Genomic DNA, 18,547 nt, shown 5'->3' with positions numbered 1-18,547 from the left:
CTGATAAGAAGGGGAGAGAGTATGGGAGAACTTACTTTAAAAAAGAAGAAGGCACGATCACCTCGGACAAAGTATTTGGTAAAATGAGAAGGCACGTGAAGGTAGCAAATGTGACAGGTACGTTATAAGGTTATTGTAGTGTGAAAGATTTGAAGAAAATTTGTATTTATATATACCAAAAGGAGTTATGAAGCGGGAGAATTCCCGCCTCAACCCAGGAATGGCTCTCAACCGTTGGATATGTGTCGCATCGTTGAAACATGGGGGACATAGAGACGCCAGAAATTAATTCAGGGGCGCTTCATATGCCGGAGCATCGGGAACATGCAACGGGCAATTCAAAAGTCATTGTCCCCGTCAGCAATATTGCCAAAAATCCGCAGGACAAAAAGGAGATTTAAGTCGAGATCCTCTTTTCCTCCCGAGGTGAAGAAATAAAGAATCTCGAGGGGCTATTGTAGGGGCATTAGGCCTAGTAATTTACCAAGGATGGCCCAACAAAGTCTTTTGGGCTAAAAACCCTAATCCGAGGACATCAAATGATTTAGGAGTATATGAATGTACCTCATAAAGAAAATGCCAAGTGAAGATATGATAAATGAGTGACCAATCACGTCCGAGGAATAGATTTGTCCTCGGGTTTTTAAGCCGAGGTCATAAAGAAGAGAGGTTTAAAATCCCCAGGCTATGTTATGAGAAATCCTATGATTACGAGAAGACACGGTACACGTGGAGGACAATAGGAAGAGCGGTGGAATATCTAAGGTAAAGCTGCTACCACCGCCCATACATTAAAAGCTCTGTAATTGATATACTGACTGCATAGATGGAAAAATGGGACCTGAGCACGAAATTTGGAACTTGGTCCCTGACCCCAGCGGACTTTAGGGAAGAATTGATGGGACAAGTATCCCAAGTCAGCGTTACAAACCATGAGGTGGAAGATGATAAAGAGAAGAAGAGGAAGTATAAATAGAGGAAAAGACCTTCGGAAAAAGGGGGGGCTTCTTTCTAAAAAGGAGAAAGACAATAGTATATGATAATCTACAATTGTAACCAACCTGAGGAAGCAATATTATAAACTATCCTCGGATTGTGTCCGAGGAGGAGCTTTTAGTTATACTCTTACGAATAACTCTTTATTTCATGCCATTGAGCTCGGAGCCCGTTCTTTTCTATGTTATTTAAAACCATCCTTGAGAACTAGATTACAAACCCACTCTCTACAAATTTATTGTAAAATAGCCTTTCAAGCCCATTTCCAACCTTAGATTGGGAGTTTGAATTGTGTTCTTACAATTATTATTTACTTTTTTTTTTTGCCCCTCTTCCTAAATAAAATAAAGCCCTAAGTTCTCCTAATTTCAATCTCCTTCTTATGCTCATAATTATTTAGTTATAAATTTGTTTTTATTTGTAGTGGTGTTGTATAAATGCTCAATTTAATAATAATAATAATAATAATAATAATAATAATAATAATAATAATAATAATTTTTAAAAAAAAACTATCCAACCCATGGGTTCAACTTGATCCACGTGAGTTAGGTTGGACCTTGTGATGGGTTGAATTTTTTTAACCCATCATGTTGAATTGGATTTAAGAAAAAAACCCTCAACTCGACTTAGCCTGCCCACGCACACTACTAAATACGGTAACTTAAGGTCCTTAACAAAAGTATAAAAAGTTGACAATGGTACATCTTCCAAATATATGATTGAAAGTATTCGGAGGTGGCTTTAGGAATTTTTTTTTTTAGATGTAATTAAGAAACTTAAATTAAACAAAATTTAATAATAAAAAAAATTACTTGAATATATTGAGGTAACGACATTAAAAAAAAACATACAAATATATGAAGTTTTATAATTTCTTTATATGAAGTTTTATAATTTATTTCTACAAATTTTCATGTTTTGAAATCGTTACATTATAATTCATTATTATCATTATCTATTGTCAATGTAAGTAAATGTGACCATTTTATTTTGTTAATTAAATTTGTATTTAATTTTTTATTTGTATACAATTGTCATTATCTACTTGTCATTGTTTTAGTAAAAAAAAAATTAAACTAAATGACAAAACTCAACTAGCATATATTAATTATTGACCCACACAGTCACACCCATCTATGCATAAATAATAAATTAAGTTTCTATTTTATCAATCAAATACTTGAATAATCACATCCCAGGAAAATAAATAAATAAAACTTGAATAATCATTAACCTTCTTAAATCACTAATTGTATTACAAAAGATTATTATAACATGACAATAATACACACGTATGTAACAAATTTTCTTTATTTTCTTAAATTTAAATTATATAAAATAATATTATATTTATAGCATATACACACATTCACACATATCACAGTTCAAGAAAGGTTTGGGGGCGCATTATATATTAATACATATGAGTTCATGCAGCAGAGTTTTTTGAATCCAACAGCGATCATAAAAAACAAACTACTCCCTCTAAAGCAGAAAAGATTTGTAACCAAAGTAATTTAGAAAAAAACCTTCAAACCTTTCTTATATCTTTTTATTATATATAAATTTTGAAAATTTAACTATTAAATTATATAATCTTACTATATTCTTCGTGCTTGCAAAATTTCAAGAAAATAAAGAATTAATATAGTCAGATGCCAATATTATTTGTGAAGATGCCAATATTATTGTATAACAATCTTGTAACTAATGATCTTTAACATGCTAATACGGTTATCTTTTTATACCTGATCTAGTGTTATATATATACCTAATTTAGAGTTTTGCTTCTAGGAAACCTAATGAAGCGAACATAAGCAAATTTTTTAGTCTTATTATATGCTGCATTCCCAGTTTAAAATACTTTCAATCCAGCAAAGTTACTTTACTGCCTTCGGAAGGAACAATATTTCAGGCAATCAATTCGTAAAACATTGATAATTTTAAGAACCAATTCGTAAAAAAAATGGTGAAACAGAAAGACATAATCCAAGGGATAATATAACAGAATCCATTATAACATCAAGGTAGCAATAGCAATAGCATCAAGGTAGAAATTGACCATGTTGTAATCCAAAAGGGCCCAATTCTTGGATTTACAGCTACTTGAGAGGAGGAAATTGATAGATGAGGATTAGGTTACTACAATTATATAGTAATAAACTAATACCAGCGCATACCTTCACTACATACTCTTGGTGTGATGGTCACTCTATAAATTTAAGTGCTTGTGGGGTGTGGGAGGTAAAGGCTGGGGTTTAAGTCTCCAAGAGGGAGTTTCACACACATATACCTTTAAATTAGGTTAAAGTAGAATTTTTATTTTGTATAAAAATAAAATAAAAAAGTAAAAAACTAATAATAATAGATGAGCTCTTTTTCATTCCTTTTTTTTTTTTCGAATAATTATTAGAAATGGCTACTTTTGAATAATATCATCATCAATAAACAAAATCAAATCTTCTAATAAAAATCCATAATATATTATTGAATTCAATTGAGCATAAGAACAATCGCATGGTCACTTACAGGTAAAAATCCAAAAAGTTTCTTCTTGTTCATTGTCTTAAATTTCCTTTTCTTACAAGCACACCTTGATTCTCCTGCCTCATACCTACCGTGAATTCCATACTCCTTTTAACCCAGGATCCCATCCCTCCTCTAGTCTTTGATCCTTTTTAACATCAAGTGTTTACTAAAGCATTCGAGTTGAGTTTTCCATATGCATATAACATCACAATTATTTACAAGTTCCCAGGCATGTTGGATGGTCAAGGTTAGTATTGATTAATGATTCTTGGGCAACACTAGTTTATGGCGCGTCTAGCTAGTGATTTATTCAACTAAGGAACAAGGAAAATAAATATTAATAAAAACATTGTTAGCTACATTGGAGAGTAAAACTCACTATAATTTAACTACCAAGTAGAATTCTGCAAAAGAAAAAAGAAAGCTCTAAGTAGAAAATTCTATTATCTACTCATTTGCTTGCCTAGCATGAAAATGTGTTAAAACCAACAAAATACAAGCAATTTTGTTTTCATAACATTGGGATTTTTTTTAATTAGAAAAAGGGGGAAAAAAACAAAGGCAAACAATTTACACAAGGTAATATATGTTATCTGAGTGCCAATATGCCATTCTCAAAGGTACATGTAATTACTCAATTCAATGACAAGAACAAGTGTAAGACACTAGAACAGAAATTAACATGTACATGATGATCTGTTCATCTGAATCTTTTTTTTTTAAGAGCAACAACCACCATTTGAAGGTGCTTGGTATTCCGGTTTCTGTTTTAAAATGTTTCTCTTCACTAGAGTAGATCCTTCTTCCAAGAGACTAGGAACCTCCATTATCTGTAATATAATCTCAAACGTTTAGCCACTCAAACTCATTAAAAGTGAGAACAGTAAATGAACTACAAAGGTAAATAATTACAGCTTTTCACTCATTCTAGTTGCATGAAAATCATATTTTGGTATGTTTGCTAACCAGTCAACTAAATAATTCAAATCCAAAACATCGATGCTACGCAATAATGAGAATCATATTTTGTTTTCTGTTTCACAAACAACATAATTTTTCTTGGATAAACCTTTCTTTGTTCCTATCATCAGATAAACCCCCTTTCTCTGCCTGACCCTTCCCCTCAGAGTAAGGGGGAATATGCCATTCCAACTAAAGGCTACCAAGTCAAACTACTATAGCTTTTCTTTTAAAAATATATAAACAAGTTTGGGGCTATTGTTTGTTGGCTGGTAGCATTACAAGTTTACAACCATAGTTCTCTCTCTCTTTCTCTCATCATAGCTTGAAATAGATCTAACATAAAACCCACCATACACTTCACAATAAAATAAATATAGTGATTATATTGATAAACTGACTGCCTTTAATGGCATGAGTATTACCTTTAATGCAAGTTCTTCAAAGCATTGCTCCACATTTTCCCTAGTTTTAGCACTACATTCTAGAAACAAACATCCAAGCTCTTTAGCTAGCGCAATTCCCTCCTCTCTACTTACAACCCTTTCAGAATCCTGGAATCACACATAAAACAAATGTTATAACTGAAGTAATAGATTAAGAGCTTTCTACTAGAAAATTTAGTTTATGACATATCGTCAATTGTTCTTTTCAATAAGAATAACAACATATTTGTTAATCATTAGGAATTTTATTTTGGAAAAAAAGAAATTAGACTGTTAAGAAACAAGTCATATAGGTAAATGATGAAGCTACGACTTCTACCAGAAGGAAAAAGGAGTGAAAGAAAAAATAGCACTAAATCGATATGCATACTCACTCTGTCAGAGATAAAACCTGCAACTTACCGCATACTTCTACAGTATGCTAAGAACTGAAGTTCACTCTAGCCTTCGATTTAGACATGATAATCATAGCATGTTAATATGACAATTCATTTTTAGGCAATTAAAGTACACACACAATGCAATGTGAACCATCATATTGGCTTTGCTCTCTAGCATGCTAATTGTACATGGAATAACTAGGAATTACAAGGCAGTCTCAACTCACTCGCAATAACTCTGTGCATCATAGACAATGTTATCTCAACAATAGAGGTCGAGGACAAATATATACCAGTCAGTGACTTAGCTATATTGAATGTATTAAATGAAAGCATTACAACTATAAACTTAGATTTTCAATACAATGTAGCAACTAATCAGCTCTACACTTTGCTAGCAAAATTTTGTTTTCCTACAAGTACCAAGCATTTGGAGTAAACTTGGAAAGAATATGATTGTTAAATTACAGATTGTCCCAAAAGTTTAAGCTATTGGAATATGGCAAATTAATCATTTAATCACATGCTTCTAACACCACCACCCCCCCCCCCCTCCCACCCTCATGTCTGAGCTCAAACTCCATTTTAATAGGTGAGGCCCAATAAGTGTGATTTTAAAATGGGAGGTAGAGTGGAGGAGACAAAGATCAAATTCAAGACCACCTGCTCTAATACCATGTTAAAGTACAAATTGTCCCAAAAGTTTAATCTTCTTTGACAGGCTGTTTGAAAAAATGCAGATCATACCAGTCAAATGCGTCAGACTTTTTGTTCCATCTTTTTTCTCACAGATTTGCTTACAGAAATTTAGAAAGTGCATGAAGCTAAGTTTCTGCCAACTTATAGCAAAATGTGAAAGATATGGAGAATATAAAACTTACAATATCTACTTTATTTCCAACAAGCATCTTGACACAATGCTGATTAGTCGAGTAGAGTTCTACTTCTTTAGCCCATACATCAGATAAGTTTGTAAAGGTGTCCCTCCGAGTAACATCATAAACTAAAACACAAGGAAAGAAATTGGTTATAACTGTTAACCAAAACCATGGGAACATAACATTAAAAAAGGTGATGAACAAAGTCAACAATTCAACAGCAAATAGCCTATTAAAGTTATAATTGAATCCACTATTTATAATACCAATTAGCCGTGTTAGTTTCAAGCAAGTGACCTATGTGCAGAGGCCTATGTATTTGTGCCATAGATGAAATTTGAGTAGAAAATTAAAGAAAATGTTTCTCAAGGCCTCCATGATGCATATGCTAGAAAAGTTGTCTTAAATAAGAATATAAAAAGTATGATAAGGCCACAAACAAGGCAGCTGTGCAAAAGACAAGAAAGGAGGAGGGGGATCTTTTCAAAGCTTGCCTACACCGCTTAGATTAAGACTAAAAAAATAGTTTATCCAATAATAAAGCCAATGCATTGTTTAATGTTGTTCACTAGCACATATAGAAGCAAAAAGCCATTATGAACAGACAAGTGCTTATAACAATGTCATGTTATATACCTGCTTCTCATCTCTCTATTTACAGGCATAATATCATCAATGGTCACCAACAGAACTAACCAAATTCTTGCCAGCTATATTAACTTTACAAAAGCCACAACTCTAGTATAATATGAAAATTGTTTATCTTTCAACAGATTCTGACATTATCCTTTTCAGAATTCTGCCTCCCTTTAAACTTATGATCTAATATTCTTAAAGCTACAGCATTTGCCTTTGTTTGAGTGTGGCCAGATCATTTCATTAGAAACTCCTTTTTCTTACAACATATTGTGTACTAAATTTCCTGTCAATCCTTAAAAATTGGAAAATGCTATAGCTACTACAAAAAGCTCACAAAATGATGTAGCAATAATATGATTGGTGCCACTTAAACAATATAATAAATGAACGTTTGAATCACTTTTCTGTGATTGATGACATGTCATTTTGTAAGGGTTATGAAGTAAAATTTGTAGAATCTAGCATCACTCTTAAAAATCCCATCTTCCAATTCTTCCAGTCACCTACCTAAAGATTCTTTTTACACCTATGATAAGACAAACAAAGCATTTGTTCCCTGACTGGTGCAATAGAAAATAGGATTTTGAAAAAAAGTTGCAAATTATGTTGTTTTGGTGATTCTTTAGTTGTTATATGGATCTTTGGCATCAGTCAAACTTAGATAATAGATGTGAAAAAGATCAATGATATCTGTGGAGTTGTCAGGCAGTAGTTTAATGAATCAAACAGATTGGAGAATGACAGCTATAAAATATGGCTTTGAAAACCAAGAGTATTAAAGAAATGTTAATCACTTTTCTATAAAATGCATGCCCTGCTTTTCCCAGGGAAAAAAATAAACTCCACTGGCAAGTTAACCCTAGATAGTGCAATGATAAGTGATGTGTACTGTGTACTTACAGACAAGATTAATGTATACCATACTAGCAGGCATCCTTCATCTTCATAGTCAACCCGACACGATCCCTTTTATTTTTATTTTAATATAAACCATAACAGCACAAATAAGAGGAATAGGTAGTAAGTGCTAGCAGGGAGTTAGCTTGATTGGTAGGGCTTGGGGTGTGCTCTGTCAAGGTCCTGGGATCAAGTCCAGGATTAGCCAATGCACGGTTCTTGTGGTCAGGACCGTGCATCCAAGGTTTACTCAACAGGGGTAGGTCCAAAGGGACTTACCTTGAAGAGATTTCTCCATCATTAAAAAAAAAGAAGAAGAAGAAGAGAGGAAAACGTAGCAAGGGTACCAAAACACCGACTAATCACAAGTTGAAACCAAAACAACATCTTCCATAATTAAGAAACTAGATATTTCTATACATGCTTTGAAGAATGACATAAATATATATTGTCGGTAGCATATACCTAGAATAATCCCTTGGGCACCTCTGTAATAAGAGCTAGTTAATGTTCTGAACCTCTCTTGTCCAGCTGCAAAAGACATTACATTTTGCAAAGTCAATCATAATTCATTTACATAGTGAAACAATTTCTCAGCAGATAGTTTGTGATATAAGTTTCAGACAAGATGAAATGACAAAAGAGCATATGATATATTTTGTCCAAGAAACCTAGAATCGGTGCACAATTCATACATTTGCCTTTTAATGATATAATACAAATGAAAATTGCACAGAGAAGCGTGAAGAGCAAACTGAAATTAAAGATTACTCAACTTGTTACTGTATATTGATCTTTGTTTATGAGCTTCAGAACTCAAAAAACTGCTGCTAGAAAATATTTAATGAAACATTACAAGGTTACCAGTTCCACTAAATGCATCAACGACATGTTTTAAATTTTAACATGGAAAAATGGGGAATAGAAGACTTTTGTATCAAAAGTACAGATAATAACACTCCAGATTTAGAATGAATGATACACTTCTCCAATAAAGGAGTCATATCAAATATCAAATGGAGAGAACCAGTCCTTGGTGAACTTAATTCAACGAAGAAATTTTCTTGATTTTGGTTTCTTATTTGATGAATTCTTCTCCCGCAACTTAAGATCCCCAAAAACATGGTGATGTAGTAGCAAATGTACAAAACAGTAAGGGAAAAAAACTAAGGAAAGTTGAAAATCTTTTGATAGTGTAGTTAAGCTTTCAGGGTTCTTTACATATAGACAGATAGGATCTATATTTCAAGTTGGAAGCATTGCCACAGCTTACCAGTGTCCCAAATTGTGAGCTTCAATTTCTTCCCACCGACTGTGAGCTGCTTGATTTTAAAATCCACACCTACACATGATTAGAAGTTTTATATATGTATAACAAGAGCTACTTAACACATCAAAGTGATTGAAATACTTGCATTGATTGATCAAAATTAAAGGTAAGAACCGTGAATGATAAGTGATTTATAGTATTTATTATGTAGACAGTATCTTGTAATAACTTATTTGTATCTCAACTGATTGGCACAAGATATCCAAAATTCAAATCCCCCACCCCCATAATCGCGTTATAGAAACACATATACACACCCTTTTTTTTTTAAAGGATTCCAAAATTGAAATCCACAAATTCAAGAAATTTTATGAACTCGGTGCCAGTTGGGTCTCAAAATATTCAAATGTGGGGCGACTAAGGTAGACACTCTAGTGACCCATATTGCATATACATATTCTGGAACTCCCAATGATATTTTTTCCATTACTCAAAACTTAAGAATCTAGTCATAGATCCAACAGTGTTGGACTCTGTTTGGTTGCTCAGAAACCGTAAGTAGAAATTAAAAAAAAAAAAAAAAAAAAAAAAAAAAAAGACGTTAGCTTTCCGAAAAATTTGACATTTCCTATCATTGAAGACCGGACAAAAACTTAAAGTTTACTTTTATTTACAATTCATTGAGCTACGAAACTGAATTAAAGTTGGCTGAAAAAGAAGAAGAAGAAGAAGAAAGTACCAATGGTGGGAGAAAGATCTTCGACAGAGTTGGAGATGAAGCTGACAAGAAGACTACTTTTGCCAACGGCAGAATCTCCGATCAATAAGATCTTGAATGAGAGATCGTAGTTACTGCTCTGACCTGAAGACGATCCCATTGATTCTATCTCTCGCTCTCTCTCTTTCTCTATCTGTCTGATGATTAGTGCTTTTCTGCGTGTCTGTGACTCTGTGTATATTTCTTTCTCTCTCTCTCTCTCTAAAAAAGTACAGGGAAAGAAATGTATATAAGGTGGGGGAGAGAGAGAGAGAGAGAGAGAAAGGAAAGAGGAAAGGTGTGCGTAAGTAGTAATGTAATGTATGAGTATGATGATGATGGATGGGGCATCTTTGGGAGAGAAGTTAAAGAAAACGGCTACCACCAGGAGAGCAAGGTTTGGGCAATATCTGACAACCAACCAATCCTACGTTTTTATTCTTTCTTTTCTTTTTTCTATCCTCTGTTTATGTTCCTCTCTTCTCCACTACGTTTATTTTACTCTCAGATGCTGTTCCGTTTTCGCTCAACATCACCCACTGCCTTGTTCTCTTTCAAAACAACGTTATCTTTCTTCTTTTTTTTAAGTTTAGCTCTAAATCCGATGAAAGTGACAATTAACAAGACAATAAATGTTTTTTTTTTTTTTTGAGAAACGACGAAAACTGTTTATCGTTAGTCATTATTTTTTTTTAATTAATTTAACTGATAAAAAAAGTTTATTGTTGAATAAAAATTTTGGGATATGATTTTTGTATACATAAAAAAAATAAATTGATATTTTAGTTTGATGATAAAGAATAAATATTAAAAGTAGACGTCATAGATTAAAACCCTTTAAAGAAGAGTCATAATTTTTTTAAAGGACAAAACTTAATTGCAAATTCGGTTGTAATTAATGGTTACAACTCCCACTAAACCATTTAATTGGTTATATATTTGAAAATCAAACCATTGGATTAACGCTCATATCAAATTTCATATAAATATATTTAAAGTGATTTTCTTTTGATCTATAGTGATGATGTGTTCGTATAATATGTACACTGCCCATAACCAACTTGATCCGACCAAATTCTACACATGCAATATGTGTATATGACTTGGTTGATATCTTGGCTTAGTGATTTTGGTGATTATAATTTTTGGTCATTGATTAAAATTGTTAGTTCATTTTCTTAATTCACACAAGACTTGATTGATACCCAACAAATGTGTCCCATATCATCTAAATTGGATATCAAATGAGATGAAAATTTTTCTAAAAAAAAAAAAAAAGAGATGAGAATTGAGTGTAATTACATAAAACTACTTACATTTTTTTTAAATGCATAAAACTACTTACATTGGTTGTTCGGAAAAACCACAACTTCCTGCTAATTTAACTCTTAATTTAAATTATAAGAATTATATTGATGCAATTTTCATAAATTGAAGTGTTTTTAATTAATAAAGCAAATTGATAGTTTGAGGATACTGTAAATGGCGTGCAAGTTCAAGGTTAAAAGTTATAATTAACTCTCTCTTTTTATTAATTCCTTAAAAAAAAAACCTCTCTTTCGTCATAAAATAAAAGTATAGGTCTTTTTTTAAATATATTATTTCATGGACATTATTTGATCCTGTTTTTTGAAGGCTTTGTAATATATTTTTGAAGTATTTGACAAATGGATACCAAAAGAATTATTCATTTAATAAAACTATAGATAATTTACTAAGCTAAGAGAAAGAAAAGGAAAGAACATCTTTCTTTGTTTCTTGAAGTCCAAACTTTCGTTTTCGTGACCCACCTGAAACAGAATAAGATTGCTGTAAACACTAAAACATTAATTACCGGAGGATCCGAGAAAGGATAACCTCGTTTCTACTCTTTGTATATAAATATAATGCCGTATTCGGACATATATTAACATACTGCATATCTTAACAACTTGATTAGCTTGAGGTAGCTGATAGCTTGCATGGAATATTGGATTGCATCATGGTGCACAGGTTTATTTTATATACTTTACTAAAGAGTATACAACGTGGCTTGTATTATGGTGCTAAGTGGGAGTGTTTCACTTGATTACTAAATTGTAAATTGAGACCTTATTTTTATATTATCCTTTTTGTGTTTTAAATTTTGGATTTCCAAAGTGACCAATTTAATGCTTTAAAATTACGTTGAGTTGATCAGGTAGGCTTGTGTGACGGTGGAATATGGATGGCTGTGATGCTTGTGAATAACTGTGATTTGGTAGGTTTGGGCTTTTTTTCTTCCTGGTTATGATGATTAGGTTTTGTTTGGTTGGGTTATATTGAGGCCGATTTTTGCTTGAGTTTGTTTCAAGTTTTGCTTGTGTATTTATTTTTACAAGAAATTTTATTTTTTTGAAAGAAATGAGAAAATGACTACCATGTAACCAGAGAAAATGAGAAGAAAAAATGCAGGAAAAAAAAAAAAAAAGGTTAACTAAAACACATACTTCCATCTCATAAGAAAAAATTCACAAATTTAAGGAATAATACATAAGTATTATACCAATGTACCTAAGTCTATATAATATTTTGAAGTGAAGAAAATAGTTTTTTAAAAAATAATTTTAAAAAAAGGTTATTTTAACATATTACAATTATGTTGTGTTGAACTAAGCTAAAATTTAGCTACCATCTCATTAATGGATGACATAGACAAAATGGCTAAAATCAAAATTGTATATGATGTTATGGATGTAAATCAAAAATTATACATACAAGGGGAAAAAATTTTAATATATAATTTGCAATTTAATCTTCACCTCATATAAATGAAATTTACCTTGGGATATTAATTTCCAAGGGATGAGTGGGATGGGTGTTGATTTGTCTGCTACGCTTTACAGTGATTGTTTTTAATTTTGTATGTGAAAACAGAAGCAATGATCTGTTGTTTTCATCAATTCAAAATATTTTGGCAATTAATATGTGTTTAAAAAAAAAAAAAAGTGAGGGATGGAGTGGACTACTACTGTCACGCTCACGCTGAACGGCCACATGGTGACCAAATGAGTTCTTATAAGCACAGATATATAATACAATTTACATTTGAATATGATTAATTTGGAAGAAGCTAGTGGTGTCCCAGGAAGGAGTGAAGGACCCAAGTGAATAGCGCGTGGGAAACAACTATCAGGTGAAGGGGCACTATCATTGTTTGTTAACCAAAATGTGACAGCACTATTAAAGACCTAGCCAACAAGTAGCTCCATTTAACATTGGTTGAAGGTCTATTTGTTCTCGAATCATCATTGTTTTCTGCTTAAACCCATTATTTTATTTTAGCCTACAAAGGTACTCTCTCTCTCTCTCTCTCTCTCTCTCTCTCTCATACCAAGTTATTCATGGATAACAGGATAAGTAATAAATACAAAAAAGTTCACCAAATTTTCATAATTATTAAGGTTATAGGTAATAATTGATGTTAAATAAAAGTAAGGTTAATAATGATTTCATAAGAAAATGATGTTGTACGCTTGCACTAATTACAATTTGCCATTTTAATAAATTGTAAAAAATTATCTTTTACTAGACAAGATTGAGTCCATTTCATAACTTAAAAAATTATATCTAGTGAGTTTTAGTTAATTTAACTGGTAAAGTTCTTGATGGTTGAATGAGAGATTTAAGATTTAATTTCAACCTATACCAAAAATCGAGTGGTGTCTTGGTTTGAAGATAAATAACACAATTATCAAAAGCAGACATTATAAGTTAAAACTCTATAAAAAAATTATTTAAAAAAAAAACTATTTTTAAAAGCCATAACTTCTTCAAATGTTTTAAAATCACTCTCCGCATAAAATACTATGAGTATTATACTTAGATTACATCTTTACTACCTTTGACATGGTAAATAAAAGCTTGTTAGAAAATGAAATTCAAACTTAAAGTCATTTTCTTTCCTCACACTTTGTCTCCTCCTTTGCTCAATTAGTGAATTTACCACACTTCTCTTAGTACCACTAAGAGAATCATTGGTATTAGAGTTGTGTCTTTGTGTTCAAGTATGCATAAAAGCAGTGGTAGTTTCAGGATTATTTTTTAGGGGAGTCAATAAGGAACATAAACTATACAAAATTTAAAACAAAATAAAACTTGAATATATTGATATTACAAAAAACAAAAACTAAAATACATAAAGTTTTACAATTGCTTTCTACGATGTTTCATATTTTGAGCTCGTTACAAAATATTTTTTTTATCAATCCTATGAGTTACATCTTTTTCAATATACACAGTTAAGCAATCATTCATTTATTGATCTCTCATTTTGATTTATTTCAATTTTTTTTAAGATCTAAATGTGTTTTTTCTAAGATTTAAAATTAACAAGTTTCTACTTTTGTTGTTGAGCTTATCAATTTTTTTTTTCTAGATTTTAGTTCAAATTGGTTTGTTATTGAGCTTTTTTTATGTTTAAAAATGCCAGAATATTGTTAAGATGATCATATTCAAACTTCCTTTAACTGGCTTAAAAAATCTAGAATTAAGGTATTCAAAATTTTATTTTAGAAAGGTCAAAACAAAAACAAGGTTTAAAAAATATTGTATTGGGCCAATTCAGGGGGTTCATTGGAATCCCCTGAGCTCCAAGTGGAGCCGCCCATGCATCCAAGGAATCATGACTAAATTTATTCACAATAAATTCAGCTTGTCATGACTCCATAACCCAACCTCACACTGGGGTAACGAATGACATAAAAATCCCCAACCACACACCAAGGAGTACCACATCGTTGCCTCACCTCTACTCCCTCAACAAGTTCTTCACCATTAAGCACATTTGCAGGTTATTCAAACCCCTAACATTCTAAGAAACTAGTCTTAGCTTCGTAAACAAAAATAATGGCCACCCAACAACCTCCCTATACCCTGACCCTTAACTATCTAGGATAGTAATATGTACAAATAATTCAATCTAACTAACTACTAACTAGACCCATCAAATTAATTTTTATGTTGGAACACTCTTTTAACTTATCAACTTATTGTTAGCCACCCTTGTTAATATTATACTTGCTACTTCTTTTATGTGTACCTACTAGTACCTTTTGTTTCCACAAAATGGTGTTGCATGAATTTCTACTTATTGAGATTTTAGTTCATTCCCACCGTTCATATATTTTCTTCTAGATTAGCTGCTTTGGTTTGTAGTTACAAGTGGGTTCTAGAACGTGATTGATGTGTTGTAGGTGGACTACTGTTGCACTTGGTTGTTTTGAATTGGTTTATTATGTGTTAGGATTTTGATTCTTAATTCCAAAAGATAGTTTTTGAGAGGAGTTGTTTGAGACTTAGATTAGTTTGAATCTTGTGGAGTTCAGATCATTTGATTGCATTGGTGATTAGATGAATTACTCTTTTGCTTTTATTCGGGATTTAATTGATTGAGTTTCGAGATAGTCTATTATGGAGTAAATATAGACTTTCTGAATTGAAAATAGACATTAAGAAGAAAAAAAAAAAAAAAAGCGTGAATACAACACCGGCACAGCAGTCTTAATGCTAGTAATGGAGATTGAAATTAGAGTATTTAAGTGTTGATACTTTTTAATAGGACTTGAGACTCTGTATAATTGTGATTAAAACCTCGGTCAGCAAGATCAAGTAACACTTTCCCGTCTTTCCATAAGGTCATCTCCCTCTGGTTCATTTCCTGGAATTTGAAAATGAACCATTATGTTCATTTCCTAGACTAATAAAGGCACAGTTGATTTTTGTATATAAATAAATTTTCATAATACTTTCCCGACGACTAGTTATTGATTATTACAACATACAAACTAACCAACCTCGCAAAGAAATAGAGCCCATTAATTGATGGATCAACGAGGATCAGGAAGATACAAGGACAAGCAAGAACCCTGCTATGCACCTTAGAAGAAAGGAGGTCATTATATTAGTTTTTATAAAGCGTTTGGTGGATTTCCTCCCCCATAGATTTTGGGAGCATATACAACAACCATAGATTATAAATGTGAGCAGAAGGTGCTTCCAGCTTTCCTTAACATTCCGGAACCAGCCCTACATAATGGAGGAACCATATAACACATGCATCATGCATGCGACAATGGCTCAACCCAGGTCATTTGGACAACCTCATGGGCTGCAACATGTTGACCACTCCGCAGTAGCAGTTGAGCCCTTGGCTGGATCAGGTTTACTGATCTTGATAGTCTGGGGCTGCATTAAAAGAATCATATGTCAGAGACAATCTAAGATATTACTCCACATCACCATTGTAGGTGCAGGAAGACATATATCACCTCGGCTTTGGAGTCAGTCTCTGTGAGTCTTTGCTTTATATCTCTAGCTATAGAAAAGAAGACCTGCTCCACATTCAAATTTGATTTTGCACTCTGCTCAAAGGGTTTCAAGAATATTAGCGAACTAGAGGGATTATAACCATGTCATCCTAAGAGTCAGAGCCACATGCTTTTCGTGCCATTGAATTTTGGTTTTATGAGACTCAAAGATAATGATAGATAAACTATGTGCCAATGTGGTCTAAACAAGTTGCATATATGAGGTATGTAGTTCCCAACCGAGTAATTCCACCCATTCACGCTTACCGTTTCGAAAAATTTGATACCATATTCATCAGCCAATGCTTGGCCCCTCGATGTTGGGACAGCCTACAAGAGGAGTCCTATAATGTCAGGAAAAAATACAGCCACTCAAAGACATGTCTCTAGACAGATTTCAATCATTACCCTTTTGCTCTCATCCATGTCAGCTTTGTTACCCACCAATATTTTGTTTACATTGTCAGAAGCATGCTGCTCAATGTTCCCAATCCAATTCCTGATGTCTACACAAATATTAGACCAGGGGATCATACATATGTGAAGCTTCAATTTTGCCCCTTTTTTTTAAATGTTAATCCAGCTCACTAGTACCATGTGAGCTATATAAACCTGATAATGAAGAATCAAAGCCTGATAATGAAGAAGCAAAATGTGAGACGAAGAAAAGAAGGAGATATACTATTAAAAGATGATTCATCTGTTACATCATAGACCAGCAATATACCCATGGCTCCCCTGTAATAAGCTACAAGAAACAATTAACAAATATCACAAAATTGAATAAATAAATAAAAAAGAAATTTGTCACATTAAGAGAAAAAAGAAAGAAAAGAAAAGAAAAATCTAGACCTTACCCATGTTCAAATATCAACACCTAAACCAGCATTTAGTTTCTTAAAATACTAGGCATGGTTTTATGAAACTAAATGCAGGGGCAGGAGTCCAGTTGATGTCAATAAAAGAGGTATGATTTTTGGACTTGCAGATGAATGTCATTCTTAGAAACAGACACAAGAGTTGATTACAACATCAAGAAAATTATAGAAATATGACACAAATATGTATGTGTCTTATTGTGCACTAATAATACTAAGGGAAATGCTAACGGGTGTCTTTAGGGCAATGGTTAACAATCCATTTAAAGAAAGTTTTTATGGGAAGGAAAAAAAAAAAAAAAGCAATTAATGTTTTGACAACTTTTTTCATTTTCTATAAAAGTGGTGTCAAAACTTTCCTAAAAGAATTATTAACCATTACCCTAAGGACACTTGTTAGCATTATCCTAATATTAAACACTATAAACATATGTTTGCCTATCCATTTGCATGCAAAGACCCATGACCAGCATTTAAATCTCTTAATCAAATTTCTTAATACACTTATAATTTCTAAACTTGTTCTAGGTAAATAAAGAGTGGCCAGCCACCCGGTTGGTCTAATGGCACCTCCGGATTGAAGGGGAGGGGGGTTTGGGTTAAGTAGGACATTCTAACCGTGCTCTAAGAAAAGGGGGGTAAGTCAAGAGTTCTTCATATGGGTCCAATAAGTATCAACCACAAGTTGACAGTGTTGCATCCCCAACTCTAACTTGTTGATACAAGAAATCTCCTACAAATCATAGCCAAAGACAAATAGTCTAAAACCAAGTGCATTTTTTATACAGCTTTTTTCTTTTTTTTTCAGTATTTTGAAAATTGGATTGTTTGAAAAAAAAAAAAAAAAAAGCACCTTAAAAAAATATATATTTTGAAAAAGTGCGGTTTCAAGCCCATGTACCAAATGGGCACACCTTAGCATATTAGTAGGTGCTACTCATTGAGCAATATGATATTGCAGGTCATTTGACAACAAAACAATAAATAGTCGATCGGGAAAATTTAGGTACCTGTTGTAATTGTACGAAAACGTTCTTGGCCAGCAGTATCCCATATTTGTAATTTGATACGCTTACCATCAAGCTCTACGGTCCTAATCTTAAAGTCAATCCTGATTAAGGAATTATAATAAGAACAGAAGAGTTCAGGAAAGTGTTGAAAACGATGAAACTAGCTAATACTAATACTAATACTAATATAAAAAAAAATTAAAAAGGGTCTGAAAAACACACCCAATCGTTGTAATGAAACTTGTTGTAAAAGAACCATCTGAGAAACGTAATAGCAAGCAACTCTTTCCTACTCCTGCATATACATAAATATAAATATGTGAAAAATATATCTAATCTTTATTCCAAAAAAAAAGTGGTGAGAAAAGAGAGTCACTTGCCACTATCGCCGATGAGAAGAAGCTTGATTAGGTGATCGTAGTCGGCTCGAGCTCTGGTCGCCATGTCCGAGCTCCAAGTAAAGTTGGGCTTAATTAGACTCTATTATATCTCTCTCTCCTCTGTTTTCTTTTTTTTCAATTAAGTTTTAAAGTTTATATCTGTATCTTTGGTGGGGGGAGGGATCTGCTGTGTCTCGG

The 18,547-nt window shown here is 32.7% G+C and overlaps 2 protein-coding genes across 2 annotated transcripts; both read right to left on the bottom strand.

Moving 5' to 3' along the window:
• Positions 1-4,031: 4,031 nt before the first annotated feature.
• On the bottom strand, positions 4,032-10,219 carry LOC142609354 (ras-related protein RABC2a). The gene is made up of 6 exons (XM_075780928.1): positions 9,738-10,219; positions 9,002-9,070; positions 8,194-8,259; positions 6,196-6,317; positions 4,914-5,042; positions 4,032-4,358 (listed from the first exon to the last, which is right to left on the bottom strand). Exons 1-6 carry the CDS (start codon positions 9,874-9,876, stop codon positions 4,248-4,250), a joined length of 636 nt encoding a protein of 211 aa, XP_075637043.1. The 5' UTR covers positions 9,877-10,219; the 3' UTR covers positions 4,032-4,247.
• A 5,357-nt stretch (positions 10,220-15,576) lies between these two features.
• LOC142609612 (ras-related protein RABE1c-like) lies at positions 15,577-18,494 on the bottom strand. Its single transcript, XM_075781239.1, has 8 exons — positions 18,350-18,494; positions 18,192-18,264; positions 17,970-18,070; positions 16,764-16,829; positions 16,490-16,587; positions 16,349-16,411; positions 16,043-16,135; positions 15,577-15,959 (listed from the first exon to the last, which is right to left on the bottom strand). Exons 1-8 carry the CDS (start codon positions 18,411-18,413, stop codon positions 15,876-15,878), a joined length of 642 nt encoding a protein of 213 aa, XP_075637354.1. The 5' UTR covers positions 18,414-18,494; the 3' UTR covers positions 15,577-15,875.
• Between the last annotated feature and the right edge of the window lie 53 nt (positions 18,495-18,547).

The sequence above is a fragment of the Castanea sativa genome, chromosome 9, assembly GCF_040712315.1.
Source record: "Castanea sativa cultivar Marrone di Chiusa Pesio chromosome 9, ASM4071231v1".
NCBI lineage: Eukaryota > Viridiplantae > Streptophyta > Magnoliopsida > Fagales > Fagaceae > Castanea > Castanea sativa.
Note: the sequence above shows the minus strand (reverse complement) of the source record. Positions and strands in the feature narration are given on the sequence as shown.